This window comes from Candida pseudojiufengensis (genome assembly GCF_024610245.1).
Source record: "Candida pseudojiufengensis strain CBS 10847 chromosome Unknown scaffold4, whole genome shotgun sequence".
Lineage (NCBI taxonomy): Eukaryota > Fungi > Ascomycota > Pichiomycetes > Serinales > Debaryomycetaceae > Lodderomyces > Lodderomyces pseudojiufengensis.
This window is the reverse complement of record NW_026261529.1, coordinates 725,690-744,550: the sequence shown is the minus strand read 5'-3', so window position 1 is coordinate 744,550 and position 18,861 is coordinate 725,690. Positions and strand designations below refer to the sequence as shown.

The window sequence follows — 18,861 nt, the reverse complement described above, 5'->3', positions numbered from 1 at the left end:
GATAAAGAGGTACATTTATGTAGAAGTAATATAAAATTATCCTGCAAATTTTTGAAAATTTTACTACTTGAATTCTCTAGATTTTTTACTGAACCGATGAAATTTAAGATTGTTATCGTTATAAAAGAGAGACTTTAATGGATCTCTTTAGGATCTTGATCAATTTATATCTTTGGAATACTGTCGTGTGAAAAGATATGTTAAAGGATATATCCTAGAGCTTAACTATTGTGGTTGAGATGTTAAAAAAATTGAGGTACGGATGTAGTGAGATCTATAAACACAAAATCTTAAGATTTGCAGATACTAGATCCAAACGGTTTAAGATACGATTCTGATTATTACTTAGATTTCATTGCCTAAAACAATTTTGATGCAGTTGTATATAATTGCTTGGTAATTGAGTATGATCATGAGCTTGAACATTTGGATCACTATCAATATATTTATCTACAGAAATACCAGATTGATTAGTTTGAGTATTTAATGCAGCAGCAGCTAAATTTTGTTGTGTACTACTTCCGGATGTTGTCGAAGTTGGATTACCATTTGAATCTAATGTAGCATATAAAGAATTATTGTTAGGTGATGATGTTGATTTTGTTGTAACAACTACTCTAGAAGAATCAAGATCACTCTAGAAAAATGCAGTAACATCCCAACAAATTAATAATACGGCTCTAGAAAATTTAGGGACGTACAAACAATACAAAGATCCCGCAAACATCTACTTAAAACAAGAGAATGAAAGATTCAAGATGGTTGGACTAGAGAGATGAGATTTACAGAAACGAATCGGAAAACCCTTTTTAAAATATTGGCCACAACCAAAGGACTAGTCATATATTTTCATAGGCTAAACTTCGGCCATTTTCGTTACAAAGAACGAAACATGCGGACCTGCAATCTTTGCAAAAAAGAATTACCAGCAAGAAGAATGTCAAATCACCTTATATTTCGATGTCGGGCATCAAAATTGTTATTGCAAAAGACTGAACCCAAAGATCGTAGATTACAACTGAATTTTAATACGTAACTTAACTCTTCAGAGATGAAAAGCATTAACATGTATTTGAAAGCGTTTTTTAGACAAACCAAATCAACAAATGGATACCGGTGTTCCTAAATTTTGCGTAAGTTTAAATAGTTCATCGAAATGGTGTCATGAACTTTCAAAAGACAATATAGTAAGAAAACGAAAAATATATAAAAAAATGCAGAGGTTTTTAGATGGTAAAACAGAATTGCTACCTCAAAATTATATTACAAACTAAGTAGACTATATAGAAATCATTAGTTAGAAATCTTTCCTCTATAGATTAAGTTCATTCTTTTACTATTTAGCAAGCTAGACTATTGACCTAATAAACAATTTATAATGAAAAATAAAAAAAATGAAATGGAGATTGTTGTTGCAAATTATGATTCAATTGACAAGCTTAACTACTGTGGTTGAGAGGTCAAAAAAGTTGAGGTACGGATGTAGTGAGATCTATAAACACAAAATCTTGAGATTTGCAGATACTAGATCCAAACGGTTTAAGATACGATTCCGAATATTACCTATATTTAATTACGTAAAACAATATTAATTAGATTATATATAATTTCTTGGTAATTGAGTATGATCGTGAGCTTGAACATTTGGATCAATATCAATATGTTGATCTACAGAAATACCGGATTGATTAGTTTGAGTATTTAATGCAGCAGCAGCAGCAGCAGCGGTAGCAGCAGCTAAATTTTGTTGTTGACTATTTTGTTGTGTACTACTTCCAGAAGTTGTTGAAGTTGGATTACCATTTGAATCTAATGTAGCATATAAAGAATTATCATTTGATTGATGATGTTGATTTTGTTGTAATTGAATTGGATTTTGTTGTTGTAAATTATGATTCAATTGACCAATTAAATCTTGATAATTTGGAGTTGAAGGAATATTTGATAAAGCAGCATCTGCATTATGAAATTGACTCATATTATGTTGATGATGTTGTAAACGTTGAGATTTTGGTTTTGGAGGAGGTTTATTTAAAGGTTTTTGAACTAATTTTCTTGATTGTTTTTGTTTTTTCTTTTTACTTGATGGATCAGCTGGATGATTATGATGAGGATTAATCATTCTTAATATCCACATTTCCGGATTCAATATTTCTTCATCATTTGGAATTACATTCCCATTAGAATCAAATGAAACACCTGTAGAATTTTCATCATTTTCATTTTCTTCTTTTGATTTTTTCTTGATTTCCTTTTCAGTAGGATATAAATTTGCAACTAATCTAAAATTACATTTATTTCTTTTAGTATATGCAATTCTTTGTCTCTTTTCTGGATCTTTAACTGTTGTTCTAAAAGCTCCTGATCTTTCACATTGAAAATATATAGCCTTCGGTTTAGAACTATTTATAACTATTTTACAATGTTCTTCTGGTCCTAATATGTTTTTAACATATTTAATTAAATCAGGTTTATTATTAAATGTTTTTATAATTTCATTTTCAACATATCTTGATCTTAAATCTTCACCTGCTATAATTTCTGAATCAGAGAAACCACCAGGTGACTGTGGTTGATCAGTTTGATGTTGTTGGTGTTGTTGCGCATGTTGTTGTCCCTGGTGAACCTGATGTCCTTGGTGTTGGTGTTGTTGTTGCTGTTGCATTTGTTGAAGTTGAGCTTGAGCTTGAGCTTGTGCCTGAGCTTGTGCCTGAGCTTGTACTTGAGCTTGAACTTGAGCTCTGGCTTGAGCTTGAGCTTGAGCTTGGGCGTGCGATTGGGCATGATAGCTTGAATGGTGATGTTGTTGTTGCTGTTGCTGTTGCTGCTGTAATTCCTGTTGGTGTAACTGCTGTAATTGTTGATGTTGTTGCAATTCTTGCTGTTGTAATTGTTGTTGTCTTCTTTGTAACTCTGCTCGATGTTGTAATTCAGCAGAATAATATGGATGTTGCAGATGTTGATGTTGTTGTTGCTGACTCATTCTTAAATGCTGCGCTTGATTTGTACTTGGCTGTGGTAATGAAGCATGCTGTTGAGGTTGATGATGTTGATGTTGCTGTTGTGCATAAACTATATTTGAATCTTCATTTGATGAATTTAAATAGTTGGTGGGTGCTGAAACTTGAGGATCATAAAGTTCAGATTTTATTTCAATCTGATTTGATCTTTTCGATGGCATGATTTATAACTTGACAAACCAAAAACGAAATGTGTTTAGTTCAAATACAACTAATGAATTTGATTGTTTGATTGATTATTTGTTTATGGTTGCAAATAAATTCTATTAATGATTAGTCTGCAGGATGAACCTGTATGTTGTAAAATTTGATGTTGTTTTGATTTTGTTTCAATAAAATGATTTTGTATGAAGGAAAGATGAGTTTTGAACACGACACGACTTTACTTATAGTAATGAGTAGTGTATTTTTAACAAAGGTCAGATCGACAACTCAATTAAAAACGACAAAGGGATCTAACGATGACTCTGCTTGGAATCGTCAGACCTTGCTATAGTGATTTAAGAACCTGAATTGTAGATCATAAAAACATATATGTATATTGTTTGGATTTTTTTTAAATATAAAACTATGTAACAAATTTAAACAGCTAATGGGAAAGAACCAGCCCACTCAGAAATTTCCTTTTTAATATTTTCTAATTTTTCATCAGTTTCATTTAAGACCTTATTTTTGAAATCTTTTAATTTATTTGCATCTTTTGGTAAATTTGCTTGGGTTTCTTTTGCATAATTTACTGCAAAATCTATATAATTAACAATTTTTTTGAAATCTTCTTCACTTAAACCTCTTGTTGTCATTGCTGGTGCACCAATTCTTACTCCACCTGGTACTAAAGCTGATTTATCACCAGGAATTGAGTTTTTATTTAATGCAATATTTATTTTTTCACATACTGTTTCAACTCTAGCTCCATCAATTTGTTTATCTTTTAATGAAACTAAAACCATATGAGAATCAGTTCCATGACTTACTAATTTATAACCTTTATTTTTAAATTCATTTTCTAAAGATTTGGCATTTTTTAATACTTGTTCTTGATATTCTTTAAATTCTGGAGTGTTTGCTTGTTTTAAAGCAGTTGCTAATGCTGCAATAGTATGATTATGTGGACCACCTTGATGACCTGGGAAAACTGAAAAATTAATTGGATTTTCTAAATCATATAAAATTTCTTGACCAGTTTTTGGATTAATTGATCTAACTCCTCTTCTGAAAAAAATCATTGCACCTCTAGGACCTCTTAATGATTTATGTGTTGTAGTAGTAACAATATCAGCATATTCAAATGGTGATGGAATAACTCCAGCAGCAATCAAACCAGAAATATGAGCCATATCAACAACCAAATAAGCTCCAACTTTATCAGCAATTTCTCTCATTCTTTTATAATCAATTAATCTACAATAAGCAGAAGTACCTGCAACTAAGACTTTTGGTCTATATAAAATTGCGGTTTTTTCTAACATATCATAATCAATTAATCCAGTTTCTAAATCGACTCTATAAGGCATAGTTTCAAAATATGTAGAAACAGCACTAATTTTTCTTGAATCTGTTTGATATCCATGAGATAAATGACCACCATGAGGTAAATCTAATCCCATTAATCTTTCATGAGGTTTCATTATAGCTTGATACACTTGTAAGTTTGCTGGTGAACCAGATAATGTTTGAACATTAACTCCCCATTTTTCTGGTGATAAATTAAAAGCTTTTAAAGCTCTTTCTTGACATAAAAGTTCCATTCTATCTATATGTTCATTACCTCCATAATACCTTGCACCTGGATAACCTTCAGAATATTTATTACACATTGGAGTTCCTAAAGCATCAAAAACAGCAGTAGTTGTAAAATTTTCACTAGCTATTAAAACTATTGAATGTTTTTGTCTATCTACTTCATCATTAATGATTTGATAAACTTGAGGATCGGTTTCCTTTAAATGACCTTCGGTCAATTGTCTGTGAGTATCTGATAAAGCGTAAGACATAGTGTAATTTGATGGACTAAATACTTTAATGTTTGAGATTATGACTCGTTAGTTGAGATGATTCAATAGTCTTAATGAAATATTTATCCTTATTATTTTTTTTTTTTTTCAATCTTATTACACGATTAATTTGTTCAGAGTCAAAATAATAATATGATCTCTGATTTTATGAAGTTTAAAAGAAACGTTTCCTTTAGGCCCAAAAATGCCTTTACAATAGTAGCTGTTAAAGCTATTAATCACACTATGGATGTCTGGACGATTTTCACTGATGAAGTTGTTCATTTTATCAAGCCGTGGGACAATAATGTACCGCATCTAATGTTACACAAGATCGAGGTTGAGATTTTGTACAAATGAGTCAATTCAATTCTCATTCTTAGCTGATTGAAATGAAGTTCCATTGACAAACTTTGATTTATTCATGTGAGTAAGTCACCCGTAAAGCGAGAAATTCATTCAGGTATCGATTTTGCGGCTAATCTGTGATTTTGATGTATAATTTAATTGGCCTCAATATTGCTAGCTAATCAAGTAAAATCAATCTTGTATTGAGAATTTTACTTTAAAACTTCATTTTCTACATTCACCATCTACAATTTACAACTGTTTGTTCTATATCCATCTTTAACTCTTCTACAATAATTATCTAAAAAACCTAAGAATTTGCTTTTCCCATATTGTTTAGGGAAGAGTTATATCAATAACTGTATGCTATCCGATGTGCTAGGAAAGAGAATTCTACCTTCAACACTAAATTTTCAAAATTGAGTTACAGGTAACTGTTCTTTATCAAATGTATCAAATATTAGCTTTGTCTTAAAACTGACTAAATAAGTTCTATATAAAATTTAGCTACAACCAAATCAATTACCTCTGTCATGAATTATCTTCTCCCTCAATATAAAGTCACTCTTAATCTATGAGCTATAGCTAACTTAGGTATCACCACACAAAGACAACTGACACCATTTAATATAAATAAATTTAAATCATAATGTGAATAATGTGTACTAATTAAAAACAAACATATGGGCACCAACATTAAAAATTTTTTAGTTGGAGTATATTGATCACCATTATCAATTTGTTCCCACATTGTTAAATTATCATATGCTCCACTATTAAATTCAAATGGAGTACCTTTAACTTGATGAAACATAATATATGAACCAATAGTATAAGTTAAATTAGTTAATGTCCATTTCCAATCATTATCCAATACATTTATAAAATTATAAAATATTTTTAATAATATTATTATAACAATATGAATAATCCATGCACCCTTTTGATGAACCCAATTAGCATTTACATTAGGATTTAAAGCTTGATCTATTTTCGTATCTAAAGTATCTGGTTCCAAATGTTGTATTAACGATGATGATCTACGTTGTCTTGTAACTGCATGAGCCGGTTGATGATGTGATGGTGTCGGAGTTAGATCATTTATATTTGCACTATTACTTCTTATTCTTGATGGTGATGTTGATGTAGAACTTAATCCTCCACTTGTATTATTTGAACCAGATGGAATTGCACTACCCCTTCTTGATGTTGATGAGCTTATTCCTGAATTATATATCAATGCAGATGTAGTTGATGACGGTGTATTTGAATTTGGAGAATTATTCAATGGCGGTTGTCTCAATTCTTGTTTATGAGTTGCAGCTGTTGTTGCATTTGGGGGTGTTACTTTGATTTCAGCGGGATTTAGTAATGTATTTTTTGATCTAGATGTAGTTTCAGTCATGATGTATTGTGAATGTGATGAACTTTCGATAAAATATTATGTTTAAGCTGTAAATTTGATAGCTTGTAAATGAAAGAAAATCTAGAATGTGTCGTTTATATCCTTGATTAAATGAGTCCAATTATCAATCAATTATGTTTGTTAGTTCTAATAATCAACTTCAAATAAAGCCAAATCAATTGATAATTATATTGATATGTACTTGAATTATTGTATATGAATTGAATTCTATCTTATAGTATTGTTAAAAAAAATTGATCGTTTAATAATTTTTATATCCTGTTAATCTTAGCCTAATATTTTTCTCTCTCCTTTCAAGTGTAATTTGATGTGTTAATATACTAAATTTATCACTGATTGTTCTTTGTTATCAATGAATGAAAGCTGATGTTAGTATAAACAAGTGATCGAGCTATAATTAGTAAATTGACAGCACAAGGGATATATATCTTCTTATTTAAAATTTGTAAGTAGAAGATAACAGATGGTATATTAATTTATTACGTATAAGCCTGAGGTGGAGAGGCGAAAAAAAAGTTAAATAAGAATATTTGGTCACACCCTTTATAGACGAAAGGCAGAAGGAGAAGAAGAATGGGTACAGCATAGTTTTTGGAAAATTCAGTTTACTTCGCGACCCGTTGAACAATTTAAGCTCAGAAGCTTGAAGATTCAATTAATAATTATCTCACTGAAGACATGGCTTGCATTTTGCCAATTAATCATGACATATATTCTCCGAATTAGTTGGAGCTGATGAATTTTAGTGTAGGAAACAAATATTTATTCCCAAGAGGCTTATACCTAATCTTTCAAACAGTACATTTGACCTTACATGGAGGAGTTCCATACATACTTCATAACTTTCCTTTATTCTATAGTTTATATAGACTCTATACCTCTCTAAAATAATGTATCAAATTTATATACAGGTATCGTACAAAAATATTAAATAAGAGAGAGATGCTCATTTGAAATTTAATACCATTAGTAGATCAACTCTAAACGAACCAATTGCATTAGGAAAAGATTAATACTACTCAATATACACCATGCCTAAATCAAAACGTTCTAAATTAGTCACGTTATCACAAACTGATAAAAAGGGTAAAGAAGCTAAAACCAAATTATTTGATGAAATAAGAAATGCGTTAGATTCATATTCAAATGTATATATTTTACAAATGAAAAATATAAGAACTCCTGTTTTACAAGATATAAGGTCAGATTGGTCAGAATCAAAATTGATAATGGGTAAAAGAAAAGTTATACAAAAATCATTTGGTGAAACTATTGAAGAAGAATATTTAGCTGGATTAGCTAAATTAACTAAATTATTAAATAAAAGTAAAAACAAGGAAGAAATAATACCTGGCGTATTATTTACTAATGAAAATGATCAAACAGTTAAAGATTATTTTGATGCATATACTAAACAAGATTACACTAGAGTTAAATCACAATCTCCAATAACATTTGAAATTCCTGAAGGAATAGTATATTCAAGGGGTGGTCAAATTCCAATTGAAGAAGATATTCCAATGTCTCACTCATTAGAAGAAACATTAAGAAATAAATACAAAATCCCCACCAAAATCAAAAGTGGTAAAATCATTTTGGAAAAACCATACTTGGTTTGTAATGAAGGTGATATATTAGATGTTAGACAAGCATTGATATTAAAACAATTTGGTATTGCAAGTAGTGAATTTAAGGTTCCTTTAGTTGGTCATTTTAATAAAGAAAGTGGTGAAGTAGAAGAAATAATAACTAAAGATGAGGAATAAAATGTTAAGAAAGATTAATAATACAAAGTAGAATTAAATTCTATAAACTTTTTGACTTCAATCTTCTTCTTCTTCTTGTATTTCCTTTTCTATTTCTTCGTCTTTTACTTGAACAAAGTGTAAAAGCGCTGGATGTTTTCCAATATTTCTTAATCCATATTCGTTTCCCAGTGGTATACAAAAAGTACAACCTTTAATTACAATAAATACTTCATCATTAAATGTAACTTCAACTGAACCTTTTACTACCAATAAAAAATAAGCACTTGAAGTAATTTTAACTGGTGGTTTCAAACCTTTTAATTCTAATAAACCCACTGCACAATTTCCTATTATATCATTGAAGAGAGTTGCAATTTTTAAATTTGGATCTTCTACAGTTGTACCATCTTCTTCATTATATAAAGCAGGTGATTGGAAAACTCCATAATCTGAACTATATGCAATAGCTTTTTCAACAATTTTTCCATGTTCAGGAATATCCATTTGTAAAATCTGATCTTTCAACCATGAAGCTCCAGGAATATTTGGATCATCCAACTGTTGCTCTTCTTCATCCGATCTTTGTTCTTGTTGTTCATCTGAACTTATTGGAGATATTGGTGCAACTACTTTATGTCGTTTTCTCCTTTTGGTTGATTTTCTATTCTTATACCCACTAGTTGGCTCTGGTACATGAACAACTTCCTTGATCAGTCTTAGTGGGATATTGTGTATGTCTCTGGCTAAAGTAGTGTCTGGATCATCCAGATCATTACTTAATTGACTTGCTTTGGTGTATATAACTCTTTCATTTCTCCAAAAAGCCACGGGAGGAATTCTTGTTCTCTTTGATCTACGTAGCCCATCAGTTGGTGGAGAAGGTAATGACTCAACTTGTGATCTTACTTCATTTGATGGTTGAGGTGACGTCGCATTTTTTCGTTTCTTGGATTGTGCAGTATTAGGATCACCAGATGAAGATGATGGTAAAGAATCACCCACGGAAGATTCATCATCCCCATAAGTGGTTTCATCAATTGAATCAATTCGAGTATCCTGATAAGAAGAGACTGAAGGCTGAGTTTCTTCGCGTGAATCCTCAGAATCCGGACTTATCGCTCGTTTTTGCTTTCTAGAATTGGCCACTCTTGTAAATTGTAATGAAGGTGATGCTTCTCTTGTATCAGGAGGACTTTTACTAAGATCATTTTGATTATACGACGGTATATAGTCTTCAATGTTTTGATTGTCATTAAAATCATCATTATCGAATTGATTGTGATCAAATTCATCTTCTGGTTGAATATTTTCAGTTTGTTCTTGGTGTTGTTCAGGTAATGGGGATCTTAGTGGAGATTGTTTATTTAATCCAGGAGACTTATTTAATTGTAGCAGTGGACTATTTGATTGATCCTTATTTGTTTCATCTTCGTTATCGAAATTTATCCTTCTGGCAACATAGTTGAATGGTGATTGATCATTTTCCTTATTACTTTCATTGAAACTATCATTATTTTCCTCCCTATTACTTTCGGTAGGTTCATGTATGTTATTATAATCATAATCATTAAAATCCACTTTATCCTGATAGACAATAGGTTCCGTTCTTCGCGTTTGTCTCGGCACAGATTCGACATCTAAGTCAGTTATAGAATTCGAGGATTGTTTTTGTCGTAGTAAGTCTTCTTCAAACTGTTGGAATCGAATATGATCTTGTGTATTATCTGCCATATATTCATCTATACTTTGCATCCCATCTTCATCTCTCGGTAGTTCATTCCTTGCTTCTAAGCCTAGTCTTCTGGATAGCTGACCAGCAAAAAGTCTATCCATTAGGTTGAATATTTGTATTTATATGGATTAGGTGGTTGGATTCTTCTTGGTGGCTCGTTAGGTCGTAAAATTTGTTTACTTGTGAACTTTTTGTTTGTTTTTGTTTTGATTTTCGGTAGCGCGATTTCTTCCATGATCGCGCTTTTTTACTACTGTCAAATCAACAGACTTTGTTCATTACCAGATCTACAAACACTTTAGAATTACGATAGACCTATGTAAAATTAGCTAACCCTACTTATGGCTAGTTCTATCCTTGATACTTTGGGTATGGCTGTATGAAATTTTTGAATAGTACGAAAAAGTCGAATCATGTATAGTCCCAAAACCACTTTACACACTATTCAACAGATTAAAACATGTATCATTAAGTACCGTCTTGAACCTAATTTGAATTCATTCAGATTGCTCATAAAATTGAGATTATAGCTTCAATAAATACAAGCATTAACCAAATAAAATGTATCTTTCAAATCTTTATTTGTAAGCTTTTTACAAAGCATATTTTAGTAGCTAAAGCAAATATGAATTGACAAAAATTTATTTACCAGTCTATTCAATAGCCAAGTCTATCTATAGATCTGTTACACAATACTGTAGATCCGGCCGATCTGAACGTGACTAAAGTGAGATCTGATCTTAATTTGTTATGCCATCTACAGTTTTTTGTAATGCTTTTAAGTTTTCTGTTATGCACCAGTTTGTTTCTTTGTTATGCTAGAATAAACGTATTTTTGTTATGCTGTCAAATTTGGTTATGCCATACCAGAAAAAGCAGAATTCGTTATGCAATCGAAATTTGCATAACAGCTTTTTTTGATGTGAAACCCCACATTATTGTTTTATTTCTTAGTTTGATGAGCTTTTATTCTCCGCTATGCTAAATTTCCAATTTGTGGTTCTTTAGATCCACTGCTTGCTCCTATTCTTATGTTTTAAATTGTGTAAATCGATAGGCTGAACCATTTGCAAACTATTTGTATTATATAGACCATCTGCTCAATTATCCTTTTGTGATATGATATGCTCCTATTTTTGGTATGCTAGTTCGCTTTTTTTGATATGCTATCTGCTTATTTTGATATGCTCAATATGATTGTTTTTGATATGCCGAATTGTTGTTTTTTGTTATGCTGAATTCCTATTATTTGATATGCCGACTGATTTTTATGTTATGCCGATTTCTTTTTTGATATGCTGGCTTGATTTTTTTTGATATGCTAGCTTCAATTTTTGATATGCTAGCTTCGTCTTTTTGTTATGCCAACTGCAATTTTTCTGATATGCTAAGTTGAGTTATTTGATATGCCGAGATATATATTTTGTTATGCTGAATTGTTTTATTTGATATGCTGCTTTTTTGATATGCCACATCGAGTTTTTTGATATGCCAAATAGTATTTTTTGATATGCCACGCTCATGTTTCTTGTTATGCTAAATTTAACTTCTTTGATATGCTAGCAGTTCTTGTTGATAAATATTACATTTAGTATGCTAACTATGTTTCTTAAAATGCCAATTGTGTATTTGTCAAAATGCCAGTTGTGTCTATTGTATCACCACAAGGTAATTCGATTGAAACACATCCCAACTTCCTGAAAAACAAAAGCATTGAGCTTGTAGGTATAAAGGTAATGAGCATATATAGAAGCTGCAAAATTACTATGTTTGTTTCTGCAAGAAATTAACTTCGTCTTGAAAGTAAGTAAATACCGAAAAATGTTTCAAAGTCATTTTGCGCGCAGGGCGTTAGCATCTTAATATGACTCGAATTTCATTCAACATATTAGTAAAATCTCATAAATCAATATGATCACTTTAGACTTTAATGAATTTATCGATCTAATACCTGAGAGTGTTCATGAGGATATTCCACAGAAACTAAATCAGCAAAACTCTCTGAAACTAAAAGAATTGATCAAAAATTCCCTTAATTCAATCCACACATCAAAAGAAATAATTCCAACATCATCAGAGTCCAATTCAGGTTTGGGGGTAGGCGAAAGTGAAGAAGAAAAGGTATTCAACATACAAGCTCAATCTTTAAACATGAACGATGTCATTTTAGACGTCGAGAATTTAAATCAAATTCCTCTGAATTCAGATGAATACGAAAATGAAAATAATGGAGAACAGCCGAACCCTGAAGTTTTAGAGTATTTGGAGTTCAAGAAAAACCATCAATTAAAATTCATGAAAGAAATTAAGGAGAAAAATTTAAATTTGAAGTCGAATGTCGGCAGTTCAAATAAATTCATGAATTATTAATCAAGACGAGATCTCCTACTACAAAATTCTACATTTTAACCAATTGAAGTGACAATTTGAAAGCTATCATCACTGATATGTAGCAAATATCTATAAGAGTTTTATGCTTGAATAAAATGAGGCTCTGCTTTGGAAAATCAAATCAACACTTGATCTAGAGGTGTCTTGTTATAAAAATCAATTCCAGGCAGTGAGACCAACTTGGTATTTCATACTCAAGCAGCAGTTGCATATTAATACAAAATAATAGCTTCCCTTCCTCGTCTCATGTAACTGTACTGAAACCACGATGCACTACGAGTCTCAAATTATCATGTTGGGTAACATCAAGTTCTTCTTAATTGTATTAGCGTCAGCGAAACAAAATATGCAGACGGACAGGTTGCAAACCGAATTTCACAATGCTCATATTGGGCCCGGAGTGTGCAACAGTTCCTGGCCGAACGGATGTTCAGCGTTTCTGAACTTGATTTCTGTGATCATTGATGTTACTATTAAATGATTGAAAGTCGTTAATATTTTTGCACCCATTCTAGAATCCTTAAAACTATTAATAAATTATTAATAATATCGCAGTTTTAATTACGGAAACCTCAAAATAAAAATTAGTGGCATAAGTTGGCTCGTAAATTCGTAATTAGATTTGGCAAAGAATCGGATCACTGTCTACACAAAATTAAATTACAAGCTGTTATTGACATGGTTAGAGTCTTTAAGTACTTAATTTTTTCATTGGGTATTAATAATATTAGTAAAGTTGTTACACAAAACGATGATGAATGAAACAACCAATATTGTACCAATAAATCATGTCTAGATTTTATTTTTTGAATTTAGAGACAATTTTATTTAATGCAAAATTCAAGCCCCGTCATTATTATTATGCAATCCTTGATGGTTTTAGTACCTATCTCGTGAATTTGGTTTAATCAATTAGCAACTAAATCCGTCGGTATTAAATTCAATTTCATCTTTAACGTTATTTCTTTTCAATTTATTCAGTAAAGAAGTAAGCAAATCAAAATTACATAATAATTTGATAGTAACCGCATTTCATGTTCATTTTCAACGGTGGATACCTGCCAGATCTGGCAACTTTTGGCTCCATGAACACACTTGAAGTCTGCAAGGCAAGCTTCGAGTACCACCTTATACCAAAGTAGTAAAGCTTGTTCTTAAATTAGCTTTCAATTTATTGTCTTAACTGACATGAACCTTGAAAGTCGCTACCAGACTTTTTAGAATGGACTTAGTCACTAAATTGGAAATGATAATAACTATTTCAAATTAAGACTTTAACTTTGTCACTTCTTTTATAAATTTCAAAACAATTCTTTGAGCAAAACTGAAACTAGTATAAATGAGATGGCAATTCCTAACCTTCAAAATTGGAAATTTAAAAGATGAATGAAAAATTGTATTTCAAGTTCAACTCATACTCAAATAGAAATCCAAAATTACGTGTAATTATCAAAATCTCAAATGGCTGCAAGAGGTGAAACAAATGGTCTTTCTTCAACAACATCAGAATCCTCAGACTTGACAACGGTATCGATAAATGACTTCGTTGGAAATTTAAATGATAATTCTGCTAGATTTAATACCACATATAACGAACGTAATTTCAATTCCAATCAAATTGATGATGATGAAGAAGAGAATAAAAAATTGGAAATAGTTAGAACAATAACCAGTTTAACTCATAAGCAAGAATTAACTAAATTAGATACTATATCGAATGAAATTTCACGTCAAATAACAAACAAGGAAGGAGATTTTCAATTAAAATTGGATGAGTTCAACCTTTTCAAAATTCTATCAAACTTTGTTTATTTTTCAAAAAAACAAGGTATTAAACTAAGAAATAGTGGTGTCACTTTCAAAGATCTTTGTGTTTATGGAACTGATGAATCTTTTGCAATTGTTCCTACTGTACTAGATTTATTGAAAGGTCCAATCGGTATAATTGAAAAAATTATCGCTTCTGCTAGAACTCAAAATAAAAAAATTTTGAGTAATTTAAATGGTATTGCTAAACCTGGTGAAATGTTATTAGTGTTAGGTAGACCTGGTGCTGGTTGTACAACTTTCTTAAAATCATTAACTGGTACTGATTTTGATTTATATAAAAAGATTGATGGTGATATTAGATATGATGGTTTACCACAAAAGGAAATGATTCATAAATTTAAAAATGATTTGGTTTATAATCCAGAATTAGATGTTCATTTCCCACATTTAACTGTTGATGAAACTATAACTTTTGCTATTGCATGTAAAACTCCGAATATTAGAATCAATGGTGTATCAAGAGAAGAATTTATTAATGCTAAAAAGGAGATATTAGCAACAGTTTTAGGGTTAAGGCATACTTATCATACAAAAGTTGGAAATGATTTTGTTAGAGGAGTTTCTGGTGGTGAAAGAAAAAGAGTATCAATTGCTGAAGCATTAGCTTGTAATGGATCAATCTATGGGTGGGATAACAGTACAAGAGGTTTAGATGCTGCTTCAGCTTTAGAATTTGCGAAAGCTATTCGTATGTATCATCATTTTGGCCAATATATTTGATATTGAAGATTGAAATACTAACACAATATAGGTACATCAACAAAAATCTTGAAAACAACAGCATTTGTTTCAATTTATCAAGCAGGAGAAAATGTTTATGAATGTTTCGATAAGGTCACTGTTTTGTATTTGGGTAGACAAATATATTTTGGTAGAATAGAAAATGCAAAAAAGTATTTTGAAAATATGGGATGGCAATGTCCTCCGAGACAAACTACACCTGAATTTTTAACTGCATTAACTGATCCAATTGGAAGAACTCCCAAACCTGGTTGGGAAAGTAAGGTACCAAAAACTGCTGAAGAATTTGAACAACGTTGGTTAAATTCAAGAGAATATCAAGAATTAATTAATGAAATTAATGAATATAATGAGTCAATTGATGAAGATGAAAAAAGATCTCAATATTATGAATCAATTAAACAAGAGAAGATGAAATATGCAAGAAATAACTCACCTTTCAATATTTCATATTTACAACAACTAAAATTATGTACGATAAGAAGTTCTCAAAGAATTTGGAATGATAAAGCTTATACTATTACATTAATTTGTGCTGCTGTTTCACAATCATTAATAGCTGGTTCATTATATTATAATACTCCAGAAACTGTATCAGGTGCTTTTTCAAGAGGTGGAGTTGTCTTTTTTGCTATATTATTTATGTCATTAATGGGTTTAGCTCAAATTTCTGCATCATTTGCAAGTCGTCCAATTTTAATGAAACAAAAAAATTATTCAATGTATCATCCTTCAGCTGATTGTTTAGCAGATTTTGTAATGTCAATCCCAATAAGTATTTTAATTAATACATTTTTTGTTATAATTATTTATTTCCTATCAAATTTATCAAGACAAGCTGGTAAATTTTTTATTTGTTATTTATTTGTTATTTTGTTACATCTAACTATGGGTTGTATGTTTCAATCAATTGCTGCTATAAACAAAACTATTGCTGGTGCAAATGCAATTGGTGGTGTTTTTATGTTGGCTTCATTAACTTATTCATCATATTTGATTCAAAGACCTTCAATGCATCCTTGGTTTAAATGGATTTCATATATAAATCCTGTTTTATATGCTTTTGAAGCAGTTATTGCTAGTGAATTTCATGGTAGACGTATGGATTGTGATGGACAATATTTAACACCATCTGGTACAGGATATGAAAACTTAAGTAGCGGTGAACAAGTTTGTGCATTTACTGGTTCAAAACCTGGTCAAAATTGGATATTAGGTGATGATTATCTATTTTTATCTTATACTTATAAATTTGATCATGTTTGGAGGAATCTTGGAATTTTGATTGGATTTTTAGCATTTTTTTTAACAATTACTTGTTTGGGTACTGAATATATTAAACCAATATCTGGTGGTGGTGATAGTTTATTGTTTTTAAGAGGTAAAGTCCCCAATAGAGTTGTTTTAACTGAAGAAGAAAGACATGGTCAAGATATGGAATCAGGACCTGCAGTTAGTCAATTGGATGATCGTGAATGTTCTATTCAAGAACAAGAGAATAGCGTTAATGATGATAATGTTGATGAGTTTAAAGTTAAAGATGTATTTATATGGAGAAATGTTGATTATATTATACCGTATGATGGAAAAGAAAGAAAACTATTAGATAATGTTAGTGGATATTGTATTCCTGGAACATTAACTGCATTAATGGGTGAATCTGGTGCTGGTAAAACTACTTTATTAAATACTTTAGCTCAAAGAATTGATTTTGGTACAATAACTGGTGAGATGTTAGTAAATGGTAAACCCCTCGATTTATCATTCAGTAGAAGAACAGGATATGTTCAACAACAAGATATTCATGTTTCAGAAGTTACTGTTAGAGAATCATTACAATTTGCAGCAAGATTAAGGAGATCAAATGATATAAGTGATAGGGAGAAATTGGATTATGTTGAAAAAATCATTGATATATTGGATATGAGATTGTATGCTGATTCAATTGTTGGTAAAATGGGAAGTGGATTGAATGTTGAACAACGTAAGAAATTATCAATTGGTGTTGAATTAGTTGCTAAACCTTCTTTATTATTGTTTTTGGATGAGCCTACTTCTGGATTGGATTCATCTAGTTCTTGGGCAATAGTTCAATTATTACGTAAATTAGCTAATGCAGGACAATCAATCTTATGTACTATACATCAACCATCTGCTACATTATTTGAAGAATTTGATAGATTATTATTATTAAAAAAAGGTGGTCAAACAGTTTATTTTGGTGATATTGGGAAAAGATCTAAAATAATTTTGGATTATTTTGAAAGAAATGGAGCAAGACATTGTGAAGATGATGAAAATCCTGCTGAATATATCTTGGAAGCAATAGGAGCTGGTGCTTCCGCTGGTAATGTTTCAAATTGGCATGAAAAATGGTTGAATTCAGATGAAAGGATTGAAACAGATAATAAAAGAGATGAATTGATTGATGAATTAAGTTCAAAACCATCAACTTTAACTAAAAAGGAAATTAAAGATTTAAATAATCAATATGCTACTCCTTATTGGTATCAATTTCGTTGGGTTTGTGAAAGAAATGCAATAACATTTTTTAGAGATCCAGAATATGTAATGGCTAAATTATTTTTAATGACAATTAGTGGATTATTCATTGGTTTCACATTTTATGGATTAAAACATACAATAACTGGAGCTTCAAATGGTGCATTTTGTGCATTTTTAGCAGTTGTTGTTTCTGCTCCTGTTATAAATCAAATTCAAGAAAAAGCTATTAATGGTAGAGATTTATATGAAGTTAGAGAAAAATTATCAAATACTTATCATTGGTCGTTAATGATTATTGCTCAAACTTTAAATGAAATGCCATATTTAATTATTGGTGCAGCTTTTATGTTTGTTTCATTATATTTTCCAACTAAAGTTAATTATACAGCACTGCATTCAGGAATGTTTTATTTTACTCAAGGTATATTCTTACAAGGATTTGCTGTATCATTTGCTTTAATGGTTTTATATATAGCACCAGATTTACCAAGTGCTAATGTATTAGTATCTTTTTTATATACATTTGTTGTTGCATTTGCAGGTATTGTTCAACCAGTTTCATTAATGCCAGGATTTTGGACTTTTATGTATAAACTTTCACCATATACTTATTTTATTCAAAATTTAACTTCATCATTTTTAGAAGGTAGAGAAATAAGATGTAATGAAAAAGAATTATCATATTTTAATCCACCTAGTGGTCAAACATGTCAATTTTTTGCATCAAATTATATAAAACGAGTTGGTGGTTATATTACAAATCCTAATGATTCAATAAATTGTGGATATTGTAGATATAATAATGCAAATGATTATTTGTTAACAATTGGAGCTAAATTTTCATTAAGATGGAGAAATGTTGGATTCTTTTTTGCTTATATTTTTTTTAATATTATTATTTGTATGGTTCTTTATTATACTTTGAGATATAGTAGGTTTACTACAAAGGTTACAAATGTTTTGAACAATCTAATTCCAAAGAAAAAGAAGTAGATGAATAGGTATATTTGGTTTAGAGGTCATATTTTGTCTTACTATTTGTATAATAAACTATATAGAACAATTATTAAAAATATGGAAAACCATTAGTAATTTTACTTTCAAAATACGATATCTAATACGTAAG

The 18,861-nt window shown here is 30.4% G+C and overlaps 8 protein-coding genes across 8 annotated transcripts; 3 read left to right on the top strand and 5 right to left on the bottom strand. All coding sequences in view use genetic code 12, as the record gives it.

The window, feature by feature from the left end:
- Positions 1-352: 352 nt before the first annotated feature.
- On the bottom strand, positions 353-727 carry KGF55_003015 (uncharacterized protein; the record flags this gene model as incomplete). Its single annotated transcript, XM_051757763.1, has 2 exons — positions 353-617; positions 711-727. 2 exons carry the CDS (start codon positions 725-727, stop codon positions 353-355), a joined length of 282 nt encoding a protein of 93 aa, XP_051614456.1.
- An 870-nt stretch (positions 728-1,597) lies between these two features.
- Positions 1,598-3,181, bottom strand: RBF1 (Rbf1p; the record flags this gene model as incomplete). Its single annotated transcript, XM_051757762.1, has 1 exon — positions 1,598-3,181. One exon carries the CDS (start codon positions 3,179-3,181, stop codon positions 1,598-1,600), a length of 1,584 nt encoding a protein of 527 aa, XP_051614455.1.
- Positions 3,182-3,601: 420 nt separating this feature from the next.
- On the bottom strand, positions 3,602-5,014 carry SHM2 (glycine hydroxymethyltransferase; the record flags this gene model as incomplete). The annotated part of the gene is made up of 1 exon (XM_051757761.1): positions 3,602-5,014. The coding sequence occupies one exon, from the start codon at positions 5,012-5,014 to the stop codon at positions 3,602-3,604; it is 1,413 nt and encodes a 470-aa protein (XP_051614454.1).
- Positions 5,015-5,912: 898 nt separating this feature from the next.
- Positions 5,913-6,767, bottom strand: ORM1 (sphingolipid homeostasis protein; the record flags this gene model as incomplete). The annotated part of the gene is made up of 1 exon (XM_051757760.1): positions 5,913-6,767. One exon carries the CDS (start codon positions 6,765-6,767, stop codon positions 5,913-5,915), a length of 855 nt encoding a protein of 284 aa, XP_051614453.1.
- A 1,052-nt stretch (positions 6,768-7,819) lies between these two features.
- Positions 7,820-8,554, top strand: MRT4 (Mrt4p; the record flags this gene model as incomplete). Its single annotated transcript, XM_051757759.1, has 1 exon — positions 7,820-8,554. One exon carries the CDS (start codon positions 7,820-7,822, stop codon positions 8,552-8,554), a length of 735 nt encoding a protein of 244 aa, XP_051614452.1.
- Positions 8,555-8,611: 57 nt separating this feature from the next.
- MIF2 (Mif2p) lies at positions 8,612-10,369 on the bottom strand (the record flags this gene model as incomplete). Its single annotated transcript, XM_051757758.1, has 1 exon — positions 8,612-10,369. The coding sequence occupies one exon, from the start codon at positions 10,367-10,369 to the stop codon at positions 8,612-8,614; it is 1,758 nt and encodes a 585-aa protein (XP_051614451.1).
- A 1,810-nt stretch (positions 10,370-12,179) lies between these two features.
- Positions 12,180-12,638, top strand: KGF55_003009 (uncharacterized protein; the record flags this gene model as incomplete). Its single annotated transcript, XM_051757757.1, has 1 exon — positions 12,180-12,638. The coding sequence occupies one exon, from the start codon at positions 12,180-12,182 to the stop codon at positions 12,636-12,638; it is 459 nt and encodes a 152-aa protein (XP_051614450.1).
- A 1,482-nt stretch (positions 12,639-14,120) lies between these two features.
- KGF55_003008 (uncharacterized protein) lies at positions 14,121-18,728 on the top strand (the record flags this gene model as incomplete). Its single annotated transcript, XM_051757756.1, has 2 exons — positions 14,121-15,177; positions 15,241-18,728. 2 exons carry the CDS (start codon positions 14,121-14,123, stop codon positions 18,726-18,728), a joined length of 4,545 nt encoding a protein of 1,514 aa, XP_051614449.1.
- Positions 18,729-18,861: the final 133 nt, after the last annotated feature.